This window comes from Malaclemys terrapin, chromosome 1 (assembly GCF_027887155.1).
Source record: "Malaclemys terrapin pileata isolate rMalTer1 chromosome 1, rMalTer1.hap1, whole genome shotgun sequence".
Taxonomy (NCBI): Eukaryota; Metazoa; Chordata; order Testudines; family Emydidae; genus Malaclemys; species Malaclemys terrapin.
In genome coordinates this window covers 104,805,311-104,833,286 of record NC_071505.1, presented here as the reverse complement: position 1 = coordinate 104,833,286, position 27,976 = coordinate 104,805,311, and the positions used below count along the sequence as shown (strand labels likewise).

Genomic DNA, 27,976 nt, shown 5'->3' with positions numbered 1-27,976 from the left:
CTCTGTTACTTGGCCAGGCTTCTTCCTGCAAATAAAGACTCTTTCTTAGAGTTTATACAGAAAGGGGTTATTAAAAATGCAACACCCCAAGGCTGACATCAAACTGACATCACACTAGAAGATATACAGCCCCTCCAAAAATCTTTGGAATTCTTGCAGGAGACTTTCAAAGTCCCTTATTGTTTCAACAAGCAGATGATGACACCGCCAAACCTCTGTGTATTAGTTTATTTAACATCTTCATCTCCACTAAGAGCAAGTAAATTATGTTGATACAATCAGTAAACATATACATTCTCTAGGACCTCCCACGATCCTGCCAAGTTAAGGGAATCATTAAGGAATGTTACAGGATTAATGCTTTCATCCTCTAATGTGTATATATGGCTTTCATACAAGTTTGAAAAATATCAAAAAGATAACACACAGCTAGCTTACAAAATCAATATACAAATTAAAAAAACAAAAACAAAAGAGAAAAGGAAAAGGAAAGAACCCATGAGAAGACATCAGATAAGGTAAGGTTTTATGTACATAATTAGAAATTCATTGAGTGCAATATTCAGCCTGTAATTCGTTATTTTAATGTTCATTCCCGTTTACATTTTTAATACCACAACTACAGGGATTGGGAGGGTTTTATTTTATTTGCAGCAACATAAACCATCCTCCTTTCCTCCCCATCCCCGGTTCCTATGTTCAAACACTTCTGACTGGATCCCTCTCCTAGGAAGTTGCAGCAAGGACAGGGCAGGCCACTATGGTTTTCCCTTTACTTGGTGGTGGTAGAAGAGAACATCATTCTGAGACAGAGATCTTAGCCTTTGTTTTGAAGAATGTTTTGCACTCTGCTTAACTACTCTTGGCTCTAAAACAATAGAGTTGCTGGCCATGATTCTCTGCTGGCTTGTATCTGGTGAAGTCATTGTGCTCACTTTGCCCAGGTGTAATTCATTACACAAGGGAAAGGACCCTTTCTATTTTTATTATTTTAGATTGGTGCCACAATTTTTTTAAGATACATTTTGAATCATGGAGTCACTCTTTGTAGTTTCTATAAACTGTTGTTCTAGAAAGGTGTTGTGCCTGCTTAGTGACATCCTCATTTGCCAATTTCTAGCTCTAAGCATTAGTAGTATCCTGCTTTTCTGTTAAGACCCATCGATGACCAAAAAAAAAAAAAAAAATCTCTGAAGAGTCAAAGCCATTCCCCTCCAACTGGGAAAGTCTGAATGAATCACATAATTACCACACTGAAAGTGTAACGATTCACTGGGGGAAACCAGATAGATTCTTGTTGCCAGACAGATTAGGATGAGGGGATTCAGGCTGTATAATTAATTACAGGAAGGTAAGTATGGATAGGAAGCATAGGCTGTAAATTTTCTTACCTTTACCTCATGGAATTCAAAGCTGCAGCCTTCTCTCTGCAAACTTCTCTTATCCTATTTAGAACTGTAAATGGCCTTTTGAACTGGCTTTGATTGGGGAACACCTCTTCGGTCTTCACCAAAGCCTGAAATGGGCAATTGCTTTTGAAAATAGGAAGCTCTTTGTCAGACATTTAATAAGAGAACTGTGGGTACAGTTGCATCATAGGCGGCTCATTCAGCATTCAAGAAGTCAAAGGCTGGAAGAAACCAACTGGACTCAGGGCCTCTTTTGACTTTAAGGAGTTCTATAGACAAAGGAAAACACCAGGAAGGCTTAATGCTAAAGAGTAATGAATAAGGGTTTATTTCTGCAAGCCATAACTTCTTCACACAGTTTCTGACCACCCTTTAAGTTCTATCCCCTCATCCTTAACCCCACTGAAGCTGTCAGGGTGATCTCCACTGTTTTCCCAGTTTAACTTGAAAAGGGGGCCTTGTGGGTTTGAAGCGGTTCTCCTTTACATTGGAGTCCCCAGTTTTCATTGCATATGATGTGTTCCACTCTACCAGAAAGCCCTCAGCTAGAGAAGACTTGTGAGGAAAGGGCTTCACCAAAAAGCCCATCTTCTCATGTAATTTGGACAGCCTCTTCCTAATTCCAGAGTCCCATTAATTCTCAACTTAATTTTGTGCAGGACTCACAAAATGGGCAAAAAAGCATCCAATGATCCACCATAGCCTATAGGTCTGTGAGCCAGGAATAAACAAAGAGAGATTTTTGAGTGCTGTGACCTGCTGCTGTGGGATGAAGGGGCCGAGTAGGGAGAACTAGAGATTTCTGGGGCAGGAAGTGATAGGCTTGTGGCTGCATTCAGAGGTGACCTTTGGATCGCTCTCAACAAGAGCTCTTCTTCTCCCCCTCCCCACCTCTGGCCAAAAATGCTATTGCAGTTTCAAACCTCCAACCACCATTTGCTCAGGTTTGGAGAGGAGCCCCAGCAATGCCTTCAGAAGTCTGAGAACCATAAAAGTCTGAGGAGCTCAAAGGGAAACCCTCCAACTTTGTCAAAATTTAGTGGGGGAATGCTCCTTTTGAGAGAATAACCCCTGGAAAACTATTGCAGGTTCACAGGAGATGCCCCCTCGCAGGGCTTAAAGAATGGAAAGGGAGATTCCCCTTCCCCTCCTTTTTCTCCACTGTGGACGGCTCTGGGAGGTTTCTGTTGAAAAGCCAGAGCTGATCAAATATTTCACTAAAAAAGACTTGGCAGGTTTACATAAGTTGATGTCGATGCAGAGCAATTTCAGCAACACTTCAGTTCAGAAGACACAAATCATGTGATATACTGACACACAGAGATAGCCAGAATGCAGAAAGAAGAGAACAGCTGCTTTCACCCCATAGCTTTTAATCCTAATAACAATCACAAAGTAATCTGATAGTACTTGAAGGAATTCCCCTACACAAACTGGAAGTATCTATCAGGCCGTCACTCGGGCTAAGAGCCTGCTTAGTGCTGGGATATTGCATGTTAGGTGGCTGTTTTCATTCTCCCCTGGATCATTATCAATTAATGCACCATGCTTTATTTGAATTGCCTATCACTGGAGGCCAAACGATGAAGGAATAGCTATGCACCAAGGTGAGGGAAATATGTTACGATTTCTCCTATCAGCATCAACACCACTTGAATTCTTGTAGCTATGAAGATGATCATATTACTCCTTTCTTTTTATATTCCCTGCTAATGGTCAGCTCAGAGGGACTTCATTTCCCAGGCATGTCACTTGTGCTTTTAGTGATGCTCCATATTCATTTAGTTGCAGTTAATGCACAATTCAAAGAAAGCACAGAAGCAAAACTTCCACCCAATTCCCACGTCAATCCTGCTCCACAGAGAGAAAGAGACACGAGAAGTGGACACAAGTGGTGTTAATAGAATGATTTCTGAGTTGGCACCTAGCTATTCTGAACCAGGAGCCCAAGCAAACTGCTGCTTCCGATTGCTGATTTTTATGGTTCTCAAAATTGCAACATCCCTCTCCCCTGAAGAGTAGATCTGGAAGGAATGGCACAACATCATTAGATGATCCTGATTGCTGGGTGACACAGTGTTCGTGTTACAAAAAGGGGCCTCCCTTTCAGCATGGGGTGTTTCTGTCAGGAGCAATGTTAAAACTAGGCAGCATCCCAAGCCACAGAATCTGGATCTGAATCTAGATCCCAACGTCCCCAAATTTGCAGGTGTTTGAATCCAGGGTTCGCACTCAGATGCATCTCAAGCCAAAGCATGGCATTTCATCTCTCTCTACTGGTTTTGAGTGTCCCTAGGAGGTCATGTTATTTTAGGGATACTTATCATTCCCTCAGCGCCATATTATAGCTGTAGCAAATGAAGACGGGAAACCATTCCTGAAGCGGGCCACTCACATCCACTTCTAACCCCTTACAGGTGGAAGGGGAGAGTAGTCCTCTTTATAAAACTTTTAGTCCAGTATATATCAGAGGAAAATGAGGCCATCTATCTGCAGCATTATCAACTCCTGACAGCTCCTCATTTAATAGAGGCAAGCTACACCAAGGTAAGACAGGTTTAAAATGTTTTAAGAGCGTCCATATGCAAAGCTGCACCAGTTTCACTACATTGGGGCAACATCACATCTTTCGGCTATGTCTCCACTACAAAGCCTATGCCAACATAGCTACATGGGCATAGCCCCCCAGTGTAGACCAAGAGAACTCCATCGACATAAGAACCCCACCTCCCCATATAACAGTAGCTATGCTCACAGAAGCACTCTTGTGTTGGCATAGCTGCATCTATACTGGGGATGTGGTAGGCATAGCTATGTCCAACCAGGAGCATGTGTTTTTCACACTCCTGGCCAACATACTTATGCTTGCATAAGTGTTAAGTGTAAACCAAGCCTTAGTAAGCTGTGCACGTCTGTGTGTTGGCAAGCCTTTGAGTGAAAGAAACTCTTCCCTCCTGGAACCACCTTCCTTTCCAGCAACTGCTTGTGTCTCACACTGTTACAGGATGCAGGGGGTGAAGGAGAGCTCCGGAGAGCAGTTTGAGAACTTCTGCCTTGCAAGACATAGCCTAAAGCATCCTTTCCATTCCAGAACCTGGGGGAGCACAAAGAGGATGTGCCTGGAGTTTATTTGATACAGTGGTGGTGGGATTTTAGTGTGTTAGTGTGAGGAAAGGAAGCTCCACCATTTCTACAAGCCATGCCCCAATCCTGTAGCGTGATCTGTTCAGATGGACTCCCCCTACACCAAGTGCAAAACCACTGATGTCGGCAGGTTCTCATTGATTCATATATTTTAAGTTGAAAGGGGACCATTGTGATAATCTAGTCTGACCTGCGTAACAAAGGCCATAGGACTTCCCTGCAAAAATTCCTGCTTTCCTATGCAGCCAAATCCTATCCCTTGTACTAGAAGGTTGGGATTTTCAAATGCAAATCCAATGGCATTTGGGCACTGAAATTCCTTAAACTCCTAATCTAAATGTTGTTTTGACTGAAAAACCAGTCTTCTCCCCAGTGTAGCCCTTTTATGGGACTTTCCAGGAGCCAGCTGGGTAGCACTTTCACTCATATAACAGATGCCTTTTCCCTAGGCCTCACAGTCAATTGAAATAGTGGGCTAAAATAAGAAATGATCAGCCCTCCTGTACCCTCAAGAAAAGGACAGATCCAATATCTATTAAAATTAGGGCTGGTCAATCTTTTTTTTCAATCAACATTTTCCCTCCACAAAATACTTTTTAAATGAAATTTTTCACAGAAAAATTTTATTTTGATTGAAATTTTCCAAGTTTTAACAAAAAAAACAAAACCTTTCTTGGTTTTCACTTTCCCTTTTTTCTAATGGGATAAAAGAAAAGGGGAGAGGAAGCGGGTGAATGAAAAAAAATGTTTTTTTGTTTCAAAAAAACAATTTTTTTCCATTTTTGTTTTCTGGAAAAACCTGAAAAATTCCATGACCATTTAAAAAAAAAAAACATGTATTTCAATTTTTTCTGTTAAATACTATTTCTCAACCAGTTCCAATTAAAATCAATAGGAAGGCTCGCACTGACACCACTGGGAGATGGGTAAGGCAAAAACCCAATGCTTCCAACAAGACTGCATGAAAAGGATATTCCCCTGCTGGGGAAGAGAGGGGTGAAGGTATTTTTGCAGGATTTCAGGTAAAGAGAGGGAAACATTTTTCTCTGTTACTTTGAATTTTTCATGAAAACAAAAGGAGAGTTTTGATGATGTTTCACTATGACAAGCACTTTTTCAGCCAAGTGCCACACTGTGAAAATTGAGGACTTTGCCTACCCCAGCTTTCTAGAGAGGATTTCACCATTCTTGTTGCCAATAAAGTGCCAGTGGTAGAAACAATGAGATTTTAAACAGTAGTATTTTGAACTGAATACTTACTGTCCCACCCCCTCTTACTTTTTGCCAGCAAATACTAAACCTTCCCACCCATCCCAGACAGTTTCCACACAATTCTCTAGTTTTGACAAGACTTCCCCTCCCCACCCCATCCCCAAAAAAGTCCTGTTTGTTTCAGACCCAAGGCCTGAATCTTACACGTTACTGCATGTGGGCAGACTCCTGCTCCCACACACTGCCCCACTGACTTCCAGAGGCTCAAGGTTCTGCCTGCATGGAGTAACTTATCCAGATTGACATCTAAAATAAGACTTGAGGGAAAAAATACCTTAAAATAGTCTACATTGTTCAATATACCATAGAAATAATTTTCTGAATGAAATTACAGTTCTTTATTGCAGGCCTCTAAAATGTTGTTAGGGTTATACATTAAAAAATACTAGAGTAACATTTTAAAAAAGGTGTGTGTGTGTGTGTGTGTGTGTGTTTTTCCTCCTATTGTACAATTAAGCTATAAATAATTTTAGGGTAAATTGCCTAGATGTAAATGAAACTGTTAACTGATCACGTTTGCTGATGTCCCTTTCTCCTGCTGCCCAGCATGGCTTCTATTAATCCAGCATCTTCTCCTGTTTCTTGCCTTCCTTTTTCTTCTTCTTGGGTTCTGCCAAGATGACAACAATGAAAAATATTAATAGCTAAATACAGTACCAAAAAAACAACAACACTTAACCCAGTGCTCAGGCAGGTAAGAGAAGCTTTTTTCCCCTATCTTCTCTGTGGACACAAGAACTGTTATTTCAGAGCCAGGGAAGAAAAATAAAAAAAGAGGGAAGGATCAGGACCTTTCCTATCTGATTGGCTGACTCTGTTTGGCATGCAAGGCATTGTCTTAGGCACTTGCTTAGAAAATAAGAAAACAGCAGGCAGCTCCTGGAGAAACCAGGTCACGGCTCAGTGGAGAGCTGGAGAAAAGCTTTGCACACACACACACCTCCCTCATTTCCTTTCTGTTTCATTTGGCTTTCTCCGATCGTCAGAGTGACTCCAGAGGGTGGTGAGAAAGCTCTCTTGCTTCCCTGGGCCCTGTTCTGCCAGTGTCTCCCCTTTTTGTTCAGAACAGCACCTGGATTTAAAATCCAGTCCAAACTCAGACACAAAATGCACCCGCTGTTGGCTCGGGCCGTAGTCACCCAGGGTTTTGTCGCTAAGGGGTATGGAGTAGTACATGGCTAACATTAAGTGAGTGAGGAAACAACAGTATAGATTTAATTTAAGGTTCCTATGTCATGCTCTTTTATAGATAAATCAAGTTCATAGTGTAGCCTAGCAAAAGATTATGAACAAGAGGAATTTGGGGGTTAGGGGAAGTATATGGTGTGACGCTGGCAGACCAGGTGCCAGCTCATGACAAGGCCCCAGGCCTTACTGAACACATACAAATGGATAGCTGGAAACCAATCTTGTGTACCTGTGTGTTAGCATTATCAAAATAGATGTTAGATGTTAAATCACTAAGAATGTGTTTAGACTTTATAAAATGCTTGTAGGATGCAGCATGTATTGATCTCATTTATAACCTTGGTGGTTATAAGTAAGATCAATGGCTGCAGCTCATGTTATAAAGTTATGAGTGTTTGCCTTGTAAACCTCTGTAATTGTGTAACTCACTAAACAGGAAAAGAAGCATTAATTAAGGCAAAGTGCTCACCCTGCACACAAGATGGCCCATTGACGGTAAATGAGGTATTATGTAGCATCAAAGGACAGAGGCCCTGTTAACTGCTTTCCTACCTTCCTCCAGGTAGGAGAGACTTGTGCATGAACTCATCCCATCAGTTTTGGATTCTGGAGTGGAGGGGATAAAAATCCCTGACAAGAAGAAACTGAATCTCTTTTATGCTGTCTGGATTCTGAGGGGCAAAGATTCCTAAACATAAGCAAAGAGATTCCCATGCTGCTTGGCATGATTTAGTCCTGAAAGACATTTTGAATTGGCAGATTACTACAGCTCTGTCACCTTTTGAATCACACACTGAAACTCATTTGTGTATACATGCTTGCTTGCTCTGTCTTGTAAAGAACTCTCTTACTTCTTTTTCCTAGTTAATAAACCTTTAGTTAGTTTATTACAGGATTGGCTATGGTATGAGATCTAGGGTAAGTGACTGCTTCTTTGGGACTGGGAGCAACCTGAATATTTTGTGAGTTTGGGTGTAAGTAACCATTTATCACAGAGTCCAGCTTGCCTGGCTGGCAAGATAGGCTGGAGTGTCTTAGGGGACTGTCTGTGACTCTGTTATAAAACTACTGTATTACTTTGAGAGTACACATTTCTTTCTGGGTTGGTGAAATCTAATTATAGAACATACAACCAGTGTGGGGTGTCTGCCCTGCTTTTTTACAGTCTGCCCTGAGGCTGGCAGTCTCGGTCATGAGTCATTCCAGACAGCATGACACTTGGACTACTCTTGTATGTCATTTTTCATTGGTGGATCACAAACCTCTCTGCAAACATTACTTAATCCTCACAATGCCACTGTGAAATACAGTACCGTTTATATTATACTCAATATACATATGAAGAAACCAAGGCATGGCACAGTTAAGCTTCTTTCCCAGGACCACACAGCAAGTAGTGGCAGAACTGGGAACACAACTCAAGAGTCCTAGCTGTCCGACCCTGCTTTAACCACTAGGCGTCACTCTCCATCAAATCACACCATCACTTCTTCCCTTTATAGGAAAAAAATCCATGTTGAAATCACAGGACAAATGTCAGCCTCCAAGCCAGGAGTTTGCCAGGTGCCGATTTGGTTAGTGTTCTTCACTAGCACTTCAGAGTTCTGAGTCGAAAGGCTGGGTATGACTTTTTACTCTGATTGGATCATTACCCTTGATGATCTGGGACTCATCCGCTGAGGTAAATCTGCATAGTTCCACTGAAGTAAATAAAGCTACACAGTTTTACACCAGCTTAGGATCTGGCTCTGAGTATCTTGAGCAGAAAGGTTCCCCCTGTAATCTATCGCCTATTTCTTGGTGACTGAAGCCAAAGGAAACCAACCTCAGGAAAAAATAGAAGACCATGAAATCCCCAGAGCCAGCATCCATTTTTCACTTCATTTTCCTTGCCACCCCATAGAATGTGCTAAGTAAGGACTTGTCTACACTAAAAACACTAGAGTGCAGTGCAGCTGCAGCGCTTAAGTGTAGACCAGGGGTCTCAAAGTCCCCGGCCCGCGGAGGAGAGACGCATGCAGCCACACTGCCGGCAATGTCTGCGGCAGGCACAGCCCCCCGCAGCTCCCATTGGCTGGGGGAAGAGGGACAGAGATACCATTACTGGTTGCTAGGCAGAGTCAGCATCACTTTTTTCCATAATGAAAATAAACAAGTCAAAACACCGAACACAATTATCTGATGCACACCTTGCTGCAATCCTGAAGGTTTCAACTGCTCAGTCACTGAGGCCAAACATCAACAAACTGACAGAACTGAAGCGTTGCCAGGTGTCTGGCAAACACTAAAAACTCTCTGGCAGGTGAAGGATTGTACAAAGTTGTTATGACAGTTTTATTATTTCTAAGAAATTCGAAATGAAAAATACAATATAAACATTTTCTTTTCTGAACACCATCTTCAGTCACATTCTTGGCCCGCTGGGAGGATTTGAGGACTGGCCCTGGCCCTAAGGTAAATTGAGTTTGAGACCACTGGTGTAGACACTAACTAGGCTGACAGGAGGGATTAGGTTGGTGTAGCTACGCTGCTCAGGGGTGTGGATTTTTCACACCCCGACGGATGGAATTAAACCAACCTAATTTTCTAGTGTAGACCAGGCCTAACTCTAAGGGTATGTCTACACTTAAACCACTACAGCAGCATAGCTGCAGCACTGCCACTGCGCTGCAGTAGCACTTCAGTGTAGATATTACCTACAGTGATGGGAGGAATTCTCCCGTCAGCCTAATTAATCCATCTCCCTGAGAGGTGGTAGCTAAAGAATTCTTCCATCAATACCTAGCACTGTCTACACCGCAGGTTGGGTCTGCACAGCTACATCTTGTAGGAGGGTGGGTTTTTCACATCTCTGAGAAACATAGCTATACCGATGCATGTGTTCAGTGTACACCAGCCCTGAGCAATAATTGGTACAGATGGGGCATAGCGTTACTGATCTTCCTGAACGATACAAAGGGCCCTCTGAAGAGACCAGTCTCTCTCTCTCCCCTTCCACTAGAGCTACTCCCCCTTCCTTTCTCCCCCTCAATCAGACAAGCCTTGGAATTTGTAAAATCCACTCAGACTCAGAGAAAGCAGAAGAAAATGTTGCAGGCTGCAAGTAAAATTTGCTAAAAGCATTGGAGATAGAAGAGGGTCAGTTACCTGTCCACAGATTCTCCCGTTGACCTAACACCACCTCTTGGAGACGTGGATTACCTACTCTGACAGGAGAATCGCTCCCGTTGGCATAGGTAGTGTCTTCTGTGAAGCACTACAGCGTTTTAAATGTAGACAAGCCCTTATTCTCACCTGAGATTGGGAAAGACTATACCAATATATTGCACCTTTATGTCAATACAACTGTCCACGCTGGGAGTTGTACTGGTATAAATGTATCAGTTGGAAAAAAAAAATTAAACCTAACTGAATGTTATACTGGTACATAAACTATAGACCAGGCCTTAGGCTCATTTGAAAATCCCACCCCAGCTGCCTAAACATGGATTTAGGGGCCTAATTTTAGGCAGTCAGGTTTGAAAACATTGGTTTTTGTATTCAGACCCTGCTGGTTACCACTACTCGTGTCGGTTAACAACTGCTACGCTCCTCTCTTTATTGCAGAGATTATAGATTGTAGCATCTCCACAGTTAAGTTTGGAAGCTGCTTTGAACTGTATTTTGTTCATTTTTGCCCACTGTTCAGCCCACAGCTCTGCAGCTGTGTGGCTCTCATTTCCATCCTCCTCCTAATTCCACACTAGAAAAGTAACTTGTATTGTACAATAGCAAGTCAGCTTCTGGGGCCACACAGGAACCCATGCCACGTCGCTCACTCAGCCCTGAGCTAGTTTCCTGCCTGTGGCAGTCTGATTTGACTGCAGGATCATAATGCTAGCAGTGCCAGAGCTGACCCCTTGTCTGGAAGCCCTGACTAGCTCACAGGGCAATGGCAAATTATCTGAAACCTCTACAGTCTCATTCCCCCTATCTGCTGAACAAAGGGAAGCAGGGGAAAGATCCATTGGATACACGGTATCTGATAAGCCACTTTTTCATGTTCCTAACCCAGGCATGAGACTCCATCTGGGTCTGATTCACCTTGGCACAGATTGGATGCAAGACCTTCACTTCAGAACATTAGGTGGGGACCACATTTCCTATTAGGCTTTTTAATGTGGTCTCAGCCTGCCTTCTGCGGTAATCTGTCAAGCTGTCTCCAGTGATAATGAGCCTTTGGGATGGAAGAGTCACTGCACTGCTGTTGCCAATGCTAACTGTCCCCACACAGCAGCCTGATCTCTCTCTCTCTGCTGCACAGCACTGAATCGGGAGATGCCAGGTGAGGCAGTACTGTCAGTGCTGCCTGCCCTCATAGAACACTGCCAGCTTTGCAAGTGCTCTGTATCAGCAGCAGGCTCCTGCAGCTTTTCCATTTAATGAATGCCATATTTGCAAAGAGGAAGTCACAGACTCTGCACATCAGCTGTGCGTTGGCCATGGGGAATTTGTTTGCACCTGACATGTGTTAGTTATAATCACCGGAGCTGTTCTGAGGAGCTATGAACAGATGAGAGGCAGGTGCCTACCCACTCGCCTGTAATTCTAACTTGAATTTACCCACTGCAGCATTCACTTAAAGGCACCTCAGGCACCGATCACTGCAATGCAGGAGGGGCCCCAGTAAAGAAATCAATGGCATCAGTAAGGTAAAAGTTAACAATTAAAGGGCTTGATCCTTGAGTTCAGTCAAATTGTACTCAGCACACAGAATGGCAGAGGGGGCTCTTTGCCACATTTATGCTCTCCCCTAGGGGCTATTAATCTGACTGGGGTTTGCTGGAATGTAGCAGTAGCCCAGATCTGCCCTCTCCCTCTGTCTTTATGCTATACACTATGCTGGGGAGCCAGGGGAGGGAGTATGAAGACTTTTACACCATCTCTATGCCAGATGGGGATTCTCTCTTATAAGAGGAACCCTTAACTGCCCTATTAGGGCCCTTTACACTCTCCTTGCATCACTGGAGCAGCAGAAAGAAACCAAAGGATGGGCCAGGTATGGCCCCAACTATTTTAACTAAATCCAACTAAAGTGTCATTAACAGACCTCAGCAAAAATTTTCAAACTATTTTTTTTTCCAATGCAAAATGTAAATTCAGGTCAACCAAAACAGCTTCAGTTGAAAAAACGTATTAAAACATTCCCCCCTTCCCCCTCTCCCATGGACATATTTTGTGTTGACATTTTCAAAATGAAACAACTTTCATTCAGAAATTTACTTCAATTTTATTTTTTTTAAATTATTAGTTTTTGAAAGCTTGAAAATGAAACATTTAGTTCCATTCAAAATTATTTATTTTTTCAATTGTTCAGTTCACTGAAACATTAAAGAAAAAATTATTTTGCTTCAACTCAAACCAATTTTTTTCTGTACAGGCAGCAAATCAGTTATTCACACACCTCTAGTTATTAACATTTTGTCTGGATGTTTAGCAAAAAGTGTGTATCTAAAACTTGACACTATGTTTTCCCTCTTCCCCCCCCAATCACTTCTTAAATACTTCCCGATGCCCCTGTCCAGCTGGAAACCACAATAGTATTTCAATGCCCCAACCCAAGTAGAAACCAGAATACTAGGCAGTACACATGCAGAGACAGAGTTCAGGCTAACTGGTAATACAGACACAGAATGGCAATCAAGTGTGCTTCACAACAAAATAGCCACTTGCTGGATCCCAAAGCATTTCCTCCAAATAAAGAAGTAGCCTATCATTGTACTGCATACAAATACACCTCAGAAAGAGCGTGTGTGTGGCTATATATGGATTTAATCCTGCAACCATTAATCACACCAGCACTCCTTACTCATCAGAGTAGTGCCATGCATAAGGAATATTCACTTGAGTAAGGGTTGCAGGATCAGGAACGGTCTTTGATTAGAACAGAGCCACCATGGGTCTGATCCTGTTCCCACAATGGCCAGTGACAAACATTCCATTGGTTACATTGGCAGCAGGCTCAGTCCCTTATTTAGAAACCACCATCATTTGATAGCAGCACACTCTCTATGCATGTCAGAATCTTTAAGAATAAGCCACTTTTTACTCAGCAGGATGCAATAAAACATGGAAATATTTTTGAACTGGTGAAAATAACCGTTTTCAATCCTAAATACAGTTTAACAAACATGGCTAACTGACAAAAATCAATCAATCAATCTCTCTTTCCCTCTAATCTGTGGCTGTCTTATCTACATACATTTAATGCTGTTTGGGGCAGGGACTTTCTACTACTCTTGTATGTATAGCACTTAGCACAGTGGGGCCCCATTCTCAGTTGGTCCTTAGGCACTACCATAATAAACACATAATAATAATAATTAATAATTTCAGTCACAGGATTTTTTCCCCAGAAAATTGCCCTTTCGGTCATATTGAAACTGTATGAGACCATCATGGCACAGGTTTCAAATAAAAAAAAGAGCACTTTGAACATCTATCTAAAGTGGGTCTCAAGCCTGAACTGAAATTTGGAGGAACTAAAAAGTCCATTTACTCCATTTTAGTTTTTGTGCACCTCTACACTCCCTGCAGTTAGCCTGGATTGAATGTTCAGTGCTATGATTCAGTAAGAAAGGCAATGTTTTCATGAGATTTCCTGTCTCGGGAACATAAGCCACACGGAATCAAACAAGTATTTGAACCAAATGCTCTGCCTGTTCGGGCATATTCATCACACCAGAAAGCCAGTCACAGGAGCAGTATCACCAACCCCAAGCATTCAAAACTCAGGAGTAAGGCCCTGAAAAACCACTAAATTGGCTTTGAAATTATGAGATTTAATAATAACGATAATAATTTGAGATTCCTTTTCTTCACATTCTAGTACTTAAGCCTTTAGGATTATAGTCGGTCACATTTTCAGGCTTTTTTCTGCAACCATAAGCTAAGAACTTCCTTTTCTTTTAAAATGAAAGCTGAGATGTTCATATAATCACCTAACTCCAGAAGCTGGGGCTTTTAGAAAATACCAAATATAGTAAGACTTGTGATAAAATTGTTAGTGTTGGCAACACTGCTGGCCAGCTGTACGTGCAAGAAACATTCTGTGATTGATGTAGGAAGAAAAGAAAGTAATGACCAGAGCAGTGTTGAGTCCCCTCCAAGCATCCAGCAGGATTTAAGCCACAAAATCCCTGACTTTGAGACTCACAGGAACTCTCATTAATGACAATGGGAGGGTATACCTGTGGACCCAGGGCAACGTGTTGTTTCAGGTTTTACTCTCTGTGTTCACACACCAATGGGATACTGCCCAACAGCCAAAAGCGTCGCTCTAGAGTATTATACACAAATGTGCATGTAGAAAAATGACCAGATAACTTGACAGGTAGGCTGCCACTATATATTACCCAAGATTAGTAAATTGCAATTTAACAAAAAATAATTTGCTTGTAATTTATGGAAACCGGGGAACGAATATTTGTTCAAGAGCTGTGTGCATTTCTCTGTCATGCTTGCTGCACCTGCCCACAGATTACCTCTTTGTTGTGAACTAAGGACACAGGCACTGCTTTTATCAGTGATCCACACTTCAAGGAGCTGGCTTCAAGGCTTCTGTGACAAGAAGAAAAGACAGAGAGGAGGAGATGGAGAGAGAAAGAAAGGGGAAGAAGGAAGGATAGAACGGAAGGAAGTGAAGAAGAAAGAAAGAGAAAGGAGAGAAAGAAGGAAAGGGAGCTCTTTCACTGCTTGGAATGGTAATGAGTGTAAACATTTGCTGATGGCATATCTTTTATCCCTATAAGTCCCACAGCTTCAGGCCCTTTCACTGCTGAAAGGCACTGATGAATGCCAAAGCAGGCCGAGTGTGCGGCTGAAAGCCAGGAGAGTGAGGCAACGAGCATGTAAAAGCATTAGGATACTCAGACTGTTTAAACTTTTCATGCACAAAGTTTTGCATTAATGCTAACGGAGACCTTTGTGGTTCCAAAGGGTAAATGACAGTCATACGACATTTAGTCTTTTTCACCATTTGGGGCAGCACACAAAAAGGAAACAGACATACAAACCAAAGGATGAAAAAAATGCTGAAACTCGGTATCCAGGAAGCTCTTAGAATTTTGATTTTTTTTAAAAAAACCTCTGCAGGATTGTGAAACATCTGAGAATATGAGGTTTTGAAAAATAATATTCTTTCAAAGCTAAAAAAAAATCTGCCTCTTCTTTCTCCCTCTCCTGAACGCATTTTCTTTCTTCTGAATAAGAGGCAGCTTCTGCGTGGGTCAATCCGATAAATGTTACCTTTTGATTCTATGGAGATATTAGTAATTTGTCTAACATTCAGATTTCTCAAAGGCACCCATATAAGGAGGACAAAGCTGGAGGTCCCAAAGAGACCTGAGCAGAGAGTGCTGACAAGTCACCATCAAAGGCAAATCAAGGGCACCCCAACGTTACCAACTGAGGGCTTCACAGGCTCCTTGCCAGCAGATCAAGATGAGCCCAGACCGTAGCCAATCTTCTCTTTTACAATCTACTCCTGCGTCCATCAAAATCAATGGCAAAAATCCCTTTGACTCCAGCTGCAGAAGCAGTGGCCTATATACAGAAATACGTCTCACAGAAACTATAGTTCCCAGCAAACAATGTTCCATCTAGAGCTGAGCAGTCTTCCACCTATGTCAAGATGAAGCTCTTGGGGTAATCCTGGGTCTGCCATGGCCTTGGGATAGTCACCTTACCTCCCTGGGCTGCTGTTTCTCCTCCTGCCTTTTGTCTGTCTGAGCTCTTTAGACCATAAACTCTTCAGGGCAGTAGCTGTCTCTCACTTTGGGATGTATACAATGAAGTTGGGAAGTGTGACTGAAGCATGTGCAGACATACCTGAGCTAACTTGAATCTAGCTAGATCAAAGCTAGCTCCACTAACAATCAGGGCCAGCTCCAGGATTTTGGCCACCCCAAGCAGCCAAAAAAAAAAAAAAAAGCCGTGATCACGATCTGCGGCAGCAATTCGGCGGGAGGTCCTTCACTCCGAGCGAGAGTGAGGGACCGTCCGCAGAATAGCTGGACCTGCCGCCCCTGCTAACAATAGCAGTGATGAAATGGCATCAAGGGTTGTGGCACAGGCTAGCCACTTGAGAACGTACCCAGGGTCCTAGGTGGACTGGAATAGCCCAAGCCACTGTGGCTTCACTTGCTGTTGTTACTCGAGCTAGCTTTGATCTAGCTCAGTGGTTCCTAAACTTCAACAACCTGTGAACCCCTTTCACTAAAATGTCAAGTCTGGTGAACCCCCCTCTTAAAAATGAATATTTCTGGGGATTTTCTCATTTACTTGAGTATAAATTATAAAAGCAGTAATCTTGGAAATATAAAATTTGTTTTTGTGACATGCTTATTGCACACTATTTATTATTAATCATTACAGTATTTTTATTACGTTATGAAAGCGGCAACGCTCTTCCAAGATCTCACTTTCGTAGCTTGTATCACTTTGAATAAGCCTGTTATAAGACCAGGCTCCTATGTTTCATCAAGGAGTATCAGATCTGGAACAGCATGAAGGTATCTAAGAAGCCAACTCAGAGTTCCTCCTACACAAGCATTCAGGTCTTGAGCAGTCCAGGCAAACAACTCACGTTACAACAAAGCTTAAACTTGTTCTTCATAATAATTTTAAAAACAATACAAGCGGTCTATTTAATTTTAAAAACAGCAAAAAATATCTACCTCCCTTTCCACTTCTTATAAGGGGTCTTGAAGTTTAAATCTCCTCAGTGCGATAGATATGTTTGCTTTGATCTGCTTAGCTCTTGAAAGTCCAGGAGCTCCAGGCTGCTTGCCCCGTGCTGCCCAGGGTCCCTATGGACAGCTCTGTCCGCCATTAGGGAATTTTTTCCCAAGAACCCCCTGTAACATTTCGCGATCCCCCAGGGGTTCACGAACCCCAGTTGGGAACCACTGCTCTACCTAGATCAAATCTGGCTTGGGGATGTCCACATGTGCTATAATCACACCTCCCAATTACAGGGTAGACCTACTCTTGGTGTTTATTCAGTGCCTAGCACAATGAAACCCACAGTTTGGGTCTGTTGACACTGCTGCAAACACAAATAATAAATACCAGGCCCTGCAGGTCCCATACGGCATACATTGCAGATAAAGAGGAAGACTGGTTTGGGCTACATTGTACAGCTCCGAGTGCTATGCTTGCCAACCCTGGTATAGCATCTATGTAGCTGGAGTGAAAAGAGAAGTTTCTCCCTCAGAGGATGGGAGCCGTTTTTTAGGAAACCAACTCCAAGGTTTGGAAGAGCCCTACAATTAAGCTTTTTCCTTTATTGTTTCACTGTCACAGCTGTTTGCCTAAAGTGAGAAAATCCCTCATTTTTATATCTCATTAGTTTGAGCAGCAACCTATTATTCTGCCTTCTATAGTACTAATTATTATGCTAGCCGCATGTATGCATGACTAATGAGTTACATTAAAGGCTGGGAGTCCTGGAATTTACAGAGGGAGAAGGAGCCAGGCCTGTGATGCCTGTGAATTCAGCATCTTTATATTTTTTTTAAAAAAAGTTCCTAGTGCTCATGAATCTTTTCCCACTCAGAAGAGGGGATATATATTTCATCCTTTATAATAGGAGAGGGCACAGTACAGAATGCACAGTCCAATCTAGCAACATGGCAGATCATCCACTCCCTCAACAGGGTCAGTCAGGTAGCAGCCCAATATGGCAGCCAGTCTGTTTGAGCAGTAAGTAGTTGTATATCAGGCCAGTGATCCATTCAGACAACACCACAGGCAGCTCCTGCCACTAACCGGCAGCCAAGTCATTCTGCCAAGATAGCACTCTGTTCTGGTGACACAATGGTTAGTAGTACATCCTGTCTGCAGCTGGATACCCAGTCTCCTACTATGGTGTCTGGTGCATTATAGCAACAGGCACCTGGTATATTTGGCTTCCAGAGCGCAATCCAGCCTGACTACATAGCCAGGATCGGAAGAAGGACCCGAAGAACAACTCTGTGTAGCTCGAACGTGTCTCTCTTCCCCCAACAGGCTGCTCATTTGATTGCTGGCATATCTGCTCAACAAGGTCCAGCTATATATTCTGGCACCTTCTAAAGGAAGATGTAAAATAACTTCCTGTCAAGCAGCCTGAGTATAAACGACACATTAGTATCTTGAATCTGCTCAGATTGCTAACTCCAAATCAAAGATTACAATGGGGATAGAGATACACCATATTTATCCTGAAAAATCATGCTGTTTTAATAAACATGGAGACTGGAAACAAAAGGAAGCAGCAGCCACTGCTCAGAGTATAGAACTTGTCAGGTGTTCTTGATTCTGTTCCTGGATCTGCCACTGATTCTGTGTGTGACCTTGGACAAGTCATTTCTATATCTCAGTCACCATGCCTCTCCACAGTGGGGATCATAGTATTTCCCTCGCTCACAGGGGTGTTGTGAGGATTAGCTAATTGTTGTCTGTAAAGATTCTAAGATAAAACACACTATGTATTGCAGAGTATTAGTATTGTAAACTCTACCCAAGGTGCCCAGATGACATGATATAAGCAAGAATACAAAGAGGATTATATTCCCTCTGGGGTACGGACACCCACACTTTGAGAAAAAGAAAGAATTGCAATGACAACTTGCCAGGAGCCCAAGGGCTGCACCTTATCTATTTTACTGGGGCAGACTACAGCCACCTTTACCTGTAATATGGAAGCCCACAGGGATTTAAGGTAACAGAATCCAGTGTTTATAGCGGGTTGATCCAAGCAACCTTCTGGAATATTGGATGCTGGGACTTGAAATCTTCCTCAGGCTATACCCTGGCATTAAAGATGAGAGTGGCTGGAGGTTGCAAATACAAAATGGTGAAGTGTATTTGGAGCATGAGCAATAATAACTGGTCATCCCGGCTGACGAGACTGAGTGGAGTAACAGCATGGTAATTCAGAGCAGATACTTAAAAAATGTATAAAAAAGAAAGACGGGAAGGAGGAGGGGATGGGGAAGAAGATCAAAATATGTGTAAAAAAAATCAGAGAGAAAACATAGTGGAGTTAGAAAGAAAGAGGGCTACATTGAAGAATGACCAGATAATAGGTATATACTGATGATTTAATCTCATATTATTTTAATCTGAAGAACAAACAGTCAAAAATATCAGAGAGAAAGACAGACGGGAAGACAGGGAAAGTGAGAGGCAGGTTAAGAGAGAGACCACCACTGAGACAACCAAGCTCAGTGAAAATAAATTCTTCCCCTCTGAGAAGCAAAGGAAAAATATTTTCTGAAACCTGACAATAACTCATTCTTTTACTTTCTGGTCAACTGGAACCTGAACACTTATCAATCAAGTTTGGGTGGCCAGGAAGTACGGCAGATGGAGTTTATTGGCAGTGCTTTCCACTCATCAACGCAAGTTGGCCATTAGAGAAGCTGCTCACCAGAAGTGCCTGATTCCTTCATATCTATCAGCATAGTTTAGAAAGACCTTGAACACCACTGGCACGGCAGACACTGGTTAGAATGTATGATTGTACATGCTTCAGGAGATTCAGTTGCCTCTGCTGGGATTCCATGATAAACATTATTCCTTTAACTCTCCCAGCCTATGACATGTTTTCTCATGGCCTCATTCGTGTGACAGACACAAACTATGGCATCTGGGATATCATCATCACAATTTGAGTCCTAACAACTTCCCAATCAAAATGCACCACATTCAAGGTGGTGTCCAATTTTTTCATTCTAGGATATAGTAGTGTCATCATATTTTGACACACTACCCCAGGATCAAGGCATTATCATCAGATATCGTAGTTCCCCAAGAAACCTCCAGAGGAAAGTAACCATTAGAAAATGTAGTGGGTTTTGATTCAGTTGGTTCTCTTGGTAAAGGTCAGCAGAGTTTCTTTGAGATCCCTCCATCTTCAAGTAGTGAAGTGGACGGTGTCCCAGACTACAATCAATACTTAAAGTTGGCAGCTATGCAGTACCAAGCAAAAAAAGAGTGCTGAGGTGGATCAATTTCTGGTGAGGAAGAAATATAGGTGCATTTGAAACAAGCTTTCCAAGCTCTAAAATTTGTGTCTGAATTAATGAAATTCCACCAGCGGACAACGACAGATTGGACACAGCTTGCAGACCATTTTAAGGCCTTTCCACGTCTACTGATTAATAATGAAGAAAATTTATAAAATGGGAATGAAAGCCCAGGTCACCAGTTTCCCAAGCCTGAGGTTAATAAGTAGCTGCACTGATTTAGCTTTGCAGAAGTTTTGTTAGAGCTCTCACAGGTTCCCAGAAAAAACAAAATATATACCTCCCAGTGGGACACCTAAAGGGAAGTCTTCAATATTTATTTTTCTCCCTCTATATATGCACTTTTCCTTCTTGCAATACAAATAGCAATCTTGCAGAAAATCAAACAATCATCTTGCGACGTGGCCAAGAGAATATTCATGTTAACAATAGAAAGACACATGGTTCCATCCTAGGACTGGTGTTGTTCAATGTAACTATTAATGAGCTGGAAAAGGGGATAAGCAGTGAGGTAGCAATATTTGCAGATAATAGGAAATTGTCAGTCAAGACTGGAGACAACTATGAAAAATTTGAGAGTGAATTTCATCTGTTCCATTCCCTTAGCTTGGATAAGTGTGTGCTAAAAAATTCAAAGTACTGCACACTGGAAGAAATAATGTGAACTACCAATACACCTTACTGTAGTCTAAATTAACTACATCAATCCAGAGAAAAGACCTGGGTATCATTCTGGACGGCTCAATGAAGATCCCTGCTCAATGCGTAGAAGTGGTCATAAAAAAGATGCATGGTGAATGGGATGGTGAATAAAGAGAATATTAAATGCCATTATTTATATAAATCAATTTATTCCAGGCCCTGACCTGAAATGCTGTGTTCAGTTCAGTCAACTCATCACAAAAAGGATTTAGCAATAATACTGGAGATTTCAAGGAAGAGTAACAAGAAATATTAGAAGCATGGAAAAACTTTTATGAAGAGAGGTTGAAAAGACTGTGACTATTTAGCACAGAGAGAAGGCAAACAAGAGGGAACATGATAAGCGTATATAAAATAATGGATGGTTAACGTTTCTATTCACCCTCTCTCAGAACACCAGAACAGAGGGAAATTCAATGTAATTGAAAGGCAACAAATTCAAGGATCAAAAAAAGAAATACTTTTTCACAGAACACACAATTAGCCTGCAGAACTCATTGCAACAAGATATCACTGAAGCCAAGAGCTTGGCAGGGTTCAGGAAAAGACTGGACGCTTACATGGATAATGAGAGCATCAGAGTTCTAGCAATAAATATTTTAAATGAATTTTTGGAAGGGATATAAATCCTCAAACTTCAGGGTGTAAGCCTTTCTCTATCTAGTGGGGCTTAGGAGGCCGTTCCTAAAGTCCCACTTGCACCTTCCTCTGAAGGATACTGGACTAGATGGACTATCTGACCAATAAGGCAATATCTCTGTTCCTATGGAATGACTTTTGGTCATATTGGCTTGGTTTGAAATTGAGCTCAAATAATTCTCTGTCTGTCTTTAAACAGGATAATCTACTTTGTATTTCCAACATTCGGTTGTTTGCTTGCGTTGTTTCCTTCTTTTCAGCCTAGCACTGCTGGAGAGATAATCAGAGCTTACCTTCCTGCTGGTAAAGAACAGAGATGCTGCTTTTGAAGCATAATGGTTAGAGGTGAAAAAGATTAATCTGATGGAGAACATCTCAGATACCAAGCAGCGACTATACTTGCTGCTGTTCATGATCACTGTGGGAGTAACAGCCAATCTATGACACTGCAGCTCACTAGCACATAACAGGAGTTGCAGCATGTAGGTACAGAGCATTTCATGCACTACTCTGCCCCAAAACAACATGTTTCTCTCCTCCTAATGAATTAAATAGGGTCCTAGTCTAACTGGAGACAAAGTGCAGTTTAGTTTTTCCTCCATCTAGTCCCAGAGTCTATTCTAGGTGGACACTGAAATCCATCTTACAATTCCCTTTCTCATGAAGAATGTAGTCACTTTCTGAAACAAAAATATAGTCTCGCCCCACTTGGTATTTCATCAGTCAAGATTTTTTGGGTCAGTTAAAAAAATTCCACCTAGATTTTTATGTCCTCCTGAAATACATTCTAATTTCTCACCCTTCCCACCCATTTACAATTCAATGAACATGGAGTTCCTGTAATTCTCTCTCTCTCTCTCTCTCTCTCTCTCTCACACACACACACACACACACACACACACGAGAATTCTGCTCTTAGATCAACTATGTTGATTTCTTGTCCACCTTGAGTTTCTCCATTGTATTCTACACTTGACTCCCACACTGAACTCCTGACTATGCCTATGGAAGTTGGGCACGGGGGTAGACTGCAAGAATGTGCCATAAAGATCTCCAGTGGAGATCTGAGAGTATAAATTATTCCCTCAGTTACTATAATTTTTAACTGCAAAGACCTACATTTACACCCATTTTTCATTTGTATTGTTTCAAAACACATGGAGTTGTGTCTTCAGATTAAGTTATGCAGCACAGCCAGGCTTGCTGTAACCAGCATTTCAGCTCCCAAAAACCTTTGTGTTTGGAGTACTCCAAACTTACATGACCTCTCTCTGTTCATGTAGCTCCATACATTGTTAGAGTGACACAGTATCCTGATTCAGGAAAGCCAGTTCCAGTTTAACAAGAGCTGCTACAATAATCCCAACAAAGCTTTCTTTTTTTAAAAAAATGAAGCTTAAAGGCTGCTTTTCCACCATCTGACTGCATCTCCCCCCAAAGTGTTCCTCCACCACGGTTCTGCTTGTCTTGCTCTGCCCCCTTCTGTCAAGTCATTGACAGAAAATGCTGATTTAGCAAAGTTGCAGAACAGAGCAACAGACTAGTAGGGACAGGGACGGCAGAGGCCTTCTGGTAGTGTAGGATGAAGCTTTATCCAATAACCTCCCAAATGCAGCAAACTCAGCTAGTCTCTGAAAATCCAGTTTGGTCCTTCAAACATAATCATCAACACAGATTCTAGAATCATAACTCATTTGATAATTCTGTGTATGATGCACAAGGCTACAGCTATTAGCTACAGCTCTACTGATTGTAAAGCTCTCTCTCTCTCTCTCTCACACACACACACACACACACACACACACACACACACACACAAACAGACAAAACATTTAGTTAAGGAAGTATGTATAATCTGATACATAAGGAGCAGACCATTAGCAAGTACTCTATGGACCACTTGTGAACCAATGATGACACTTTAGGAGTTGCTAATATAAGGGACACCTGTCACTTTTAATCATACACAGTATTTTTTTTTATATTTATTCAGAGAAAGAAAGCAATAAGAAACTCTGGAATCTGCTTAACCTCATCTGGTTTTTAAGTAAAAATAGCATCTGTTCCAGCAAAAAAAAGGCCATGTGATGTGCCCTATGTGGTCTACACGAGGCATATTGTCTGAGACCAAGTGGTACTTCATGCAGGCTAAACGCCCACTATAAATTATCCTGTACCTGCTGCTGCTGCAGAAGAGTTCATTAAAAAGCCTGAGTGATTAGAAAGAAAACAAGTTTGCCTGATATTGACCCAGGGAGTCTGTGACACATGGAAACAGGATGAATTAGTGGGACATATGGCTGTCCGCGAACTGGGAATTGCATTGTTAATTGCAGCAAGAGACAGCACACAGCCCTTTCTTCCTGCCACCCCTGCATTACCAAACACTTCTCTTAGACTTGAGACCACATGATCGAAAGTGCACAGAATATTCATTGATTTTGCAATGTTATTCTAGACACCCTGAGCAGCAGGGAGAATAACCTCTTCTCTCCATGACTTGTACGAACAATATTCCTTAAGCTATTCCCATCCCAAGGGAAAGCCTTGGCTTGTCAGCAGGCAGTTAAAAGTCTAACAAAAAGGAGATATGAAAAAGTTATTAGTATTGTTAGAAACATTTTCTCTTCCTGCTATTGGTGTATTCCCATCAGTAGGGGTTGTGGAAAGAGGACATGTACCTTGAAGCCATGAGAGCATAAACACCCATAGTTAAAACAAACTGGTAACAGTACATTTTCAGTGGGGTTCAGTTAGGGATTCTATTTGTCAAGGCCCCATGGCTGCATGGCTTGGATACATACTCCTGGCTGGGAGATCAGATGCAGAAGCAGTGTTGTGGCTGGGAAAGAACAAGAAATTACAATCCTTCTTCTACTCTTGACTTCCCATTAAGGCATTTGGGATTCCATCAGTGACTGGATTTAAATGGGGTAGCACATTACTGGCAGCAAATGGGTTGTACCTTGAGGTTTAGGTTTGGTAAGCTTCCCACAGGGCTTTGAGATGGTGACAATTTTCTGGCAGTCAGCATTGTGAAGGGCTCTCTTCAGGTTCCCAGTTCGAGTCTTCAAGGCAGTATTCAGATCGCATTCTCCCCAGGCCTGGAACTGATATTTACACTCCGCTGCAAAGAGTGTGGGAACACAAAGAATTTTTAAAAAAGAATCATGAAGCATGAATAAAACATTACCCAAGTCTAACCAGGTGGGCACATACTGCCAGTGATTTCAGGCAGGTGGATCACACATCCAAAGAAATGGAATGTGGGGAGCAGCAAAAATTCAAGGGACATTTTAGGAAGTGCCCCCAAATATGACCCAATGTAAAAGCATAATTATCTTGCTCTTGCATGGGTACAGGATTAATGTTATAAAAAGGAAACTACATTTTAATACTGGAACTACAAAAGAGAGACAATTTAGTGGAAAACATCCTCCAGATTTGAAAGGCCTGATTCTCCACTGTCTTGCGGCATCATTTACAAATGAGGTATGAAAACTAGCAAACCAGAATAGTAATATTTTGCACTCTTGCACAGGTATAAATGACTACACAAGGTGTGAGGCCGGGGAGAATCAGACCCTTTAATATCTATTTTTTCTCATCAAGAAATTAAAATATATCAAACCAAAAGATTATGCCACTGTTTATCCATGACTCACTGTATAAAGTGTTATGGCTCTATCACTGCAGAGGTGGCCAGCCAGCTGATTACAAGTTAACTAACAAGATTTTTTTCCGCAGAATAGTTCTCACTAGTGAAGAGTTGGAGCAAAAAGTTCAGAGGGTACTATCTAGTTCAGATGTGTATCCAAACATTTGTATGGTTTTTTTCTGAAAATGAACTATCCAAACCTCTTGAATTTGCAAAATAGGGCCAGAAAAACTGCAAGTGCCCAGGTGCAGCACTGGACCTGCCAAATCCAGAACCTCTGCACTGACAGCCTGCAGCATTCATCATAGTGCCATTATCAGTTTAAGTCATCCAAGCTGTTTAGTAGAGAAAAGCTGAGTCTACAAGGGCAACCATATACCTGAATCCTGGTTACACAGCTTGTCCAGGATGGAAGGAAAATCTTAGTCTTTCATGGATTAAATGCTATGGCCTTTATCCACTCCCCAACAAGACTCAGCAACTAGTGCGAGAGGCTGCAAATTTTATATCATGTTCCAGTGTGGAGGCTGCAGTAGCCATGGGGGAGAGGGGCAGTATTCACAACCGTGGAAAGGCAATAGAGAGCAACTTTAACATGCTGCTGGGTCTCTGGGGGCTGTATTCGCTGGGTGGATGTCCTGCCAATAGGATCCCTCTAGTAGAGCTCGATGAATATTATTAATTAATTATTATTCAAATAGCAAATTCTCAGAAAAATACAGTTTCATAGTGACCAAAACCATTTGTGAATTAGGGACAAATATGGCAAATAGTTTCAGTCACACTCAAAGAATGAGGGGAAATTTTTCAAAAAAAAGTCAAAAAATGGTAGTTTTGACATTTTTGAAACAAACCATTTTGTTTTGAAATGTTTATTTGAATTGACCCGAACAACTTTTTTTTAATAAACATTTTCATTTTGGCAAAAATAAAAAAAATCAGTTTCAGTTCAAAACTAACCAATTTTTTTTTCCAGGTTTTTCAGCTTGGCCACCACATCGAAAAATCAATTATTTGCTCAGTTCTACCCTCTACCATGAATATCCTGCCTTCTGCTAGCCTAAACCCAGGGTGACTCAAGCCCTGTCCTTGAAGGCCTGTAAAATCTGCCTTCTCCTACATAGTATATCTCAGTGCATAGGGTTACCATATTTCAATACAGCAAAAAAGGACACTCCATGGGGCCCCGGTCCCGCCCCAACTCCGCCCATTCCCTGGCCCGGCCCCAACTCCGCCCCTTCCCCAAAGTCCCTGCCCCAGCTCCACCCCCTAGGGTAACCAGATCACCCAGGTCAAATATTGGGACGTGGGGGGGGGGGGGGCAGAGCAAAAAAAAAAAAAAAAAACGGCGGCAGAGCAAAAAAAACCAACAACACCCCCCCCCCATTCCTCCTCCCTCCGCAAGCGCTGGAGGGAGGCCCGGGAGACGCAGGGGGAGCGCAGGGCCGGGGTGAGTGAGTCCGGCCTGGCCCCAAGTGCAGGCAGGACTCGGGCAGTACCTGGAGGGAGAATAGTGGGGCGGCCCCCGGGGCCAGGCGGCGGCTGTTCGTTCTCCCCATCTGGGTGGCTGGACTCAGAAGCAGCCGCTACTGCAGCTCCCACTGCCACGGGGGGAGGAAGCGGCCAAGCACGTGGTGCTCAGCGGCTGCGGCTCTGATGCCCGGACCCAAACCCACCGAGCCCAGGCCTGCTGTGGGGACCCAGCAGCACGCACGCTGCGCCCAGCCCCTCGCCAGTCACGTCTGGGCTGGCTGTCCAACTGGTGCAATCCCGCGGGCAGCCCCAGGGTGGACGCATCGGCAGCCCCGTTCGTTCCCCTGCGGGACCCGTGCAGGACGGGGGGGCTGAGGCCTGCTGCCCCCACTCCGGGGCCGCCCGCAGGATTGCACCAGCTGGGTTCCCGCAGCAGGCCTGGGCTCAGGGGGTTCATGCCCCAGGCGCCAGAGCCGCAGCCGCTGAGCGCCACATGCTTTGCTGCTTCCCCCCGCGGCAATGGGAGCTGCAGCAGTGGCTGCTCCCGAGTCCGGCTGCTCGGGTGGGGAGAATGAACAGCCACCGACTGGCCCCGGAAAGTTGGAGCCCGGGGAGGAGGTCCCCTTACCATGCCTCCCTATTTTCGCGGACATGTCCTGCTTTTTGGAAATTCCTCCTGGACGGGGATTTGAGGACCAAAAAGCCGGACATGTCCGGGAAAATCCAGACATATGGTTACCCTATTAGTGCAGCACTTCCTGAATGGACTGTAATCAGAGCTAGTGATCCCCCCTCCTTTGTCCAATCCCCAAAACTCAACAAAAATAAAATAGAATTAAAAAAAAAATCACACACATTTCCATTTTAAAAGCCATTTTTCATTAAAAAAAAAAAAAAAAAAAAAAGTTAGTGAAAAATTTCCAACCAGCTCTCGTTGTACTGAACATGAAGCACTGCAGAGAAAGGCAGAGCATGCACACTGGCCCTCGGCCCAGGCTGAGCACACACAAAGGGTCACTTCCCAATACTCAAGTTGGAGATAAAGTGAATCACTGGAGATAGGGCAACCCTTACCTCCAAACTGCTTCTTCCAGTTGCAGGGGATCTTACACCTTTGGGTCTTCATAGTTTGCTTACACTCGGCTCCAGTGCGAGTGCCCTCGCGGGTCCCTAGACCACAATCTCCACTGGTGGGTACACACACGCTCCACTGCCACTCACCACAGTCGGACTTCTTCACTTTCTTCTCTGGATGGAGCCAAGGAAACCGAACCAAACCAAGAAAAGTGGTCAGTACCCAGCCAAAAAAAAAAAAAGCCACTCTAAACAATCACACCGGGTAAACCAGTAAACAAGAGACTCTCATAACATAACTGCCTTAAATCGATCAAAACTGAAGTTCTCCTCACAAGGTGCTGCAGGTTGTATGTTGACTGCCT

The 27,976-nt window shown here is 42.8% G+C and overlaps 1 protein-coding gene across 5 annotated transcripts in view; it reads right to left on the bottom strand.

Annotated features, from left to right (window-relative positions):
• Positions 1-213: 213 nt before the first annotated feature.
• The window catches only part of PTN (pleiotrophin), a 109,529-nt gene continuing 81,766 nt past the window's right edge, over positions 214-27,976 (bottom strand). For all 5 annotated transcript variants that reach the window (XM_054034147.1, XM_054034144.1, XM_054034134.1 and 2 more), the window contains 3 exons: positions 27,612-27,785; positions 24,372-24,533; positions 214-6,435 (listed from right to left, as the gene is read on the bottom strand). In XM_054034147.1, the coding sequence (XP_053890122.1) occupies positions 6,383-6,435; positions 24,372-24,533; positions 27,612-27,785 (389 nt within the window). In that variant the 3' untranslated portion in view covers positions 214-6,382. The remainder of the gene's footprint in view (positions 6,436-24,371; positions 24,534-27,611; positions 27,786-27,976) is intronic.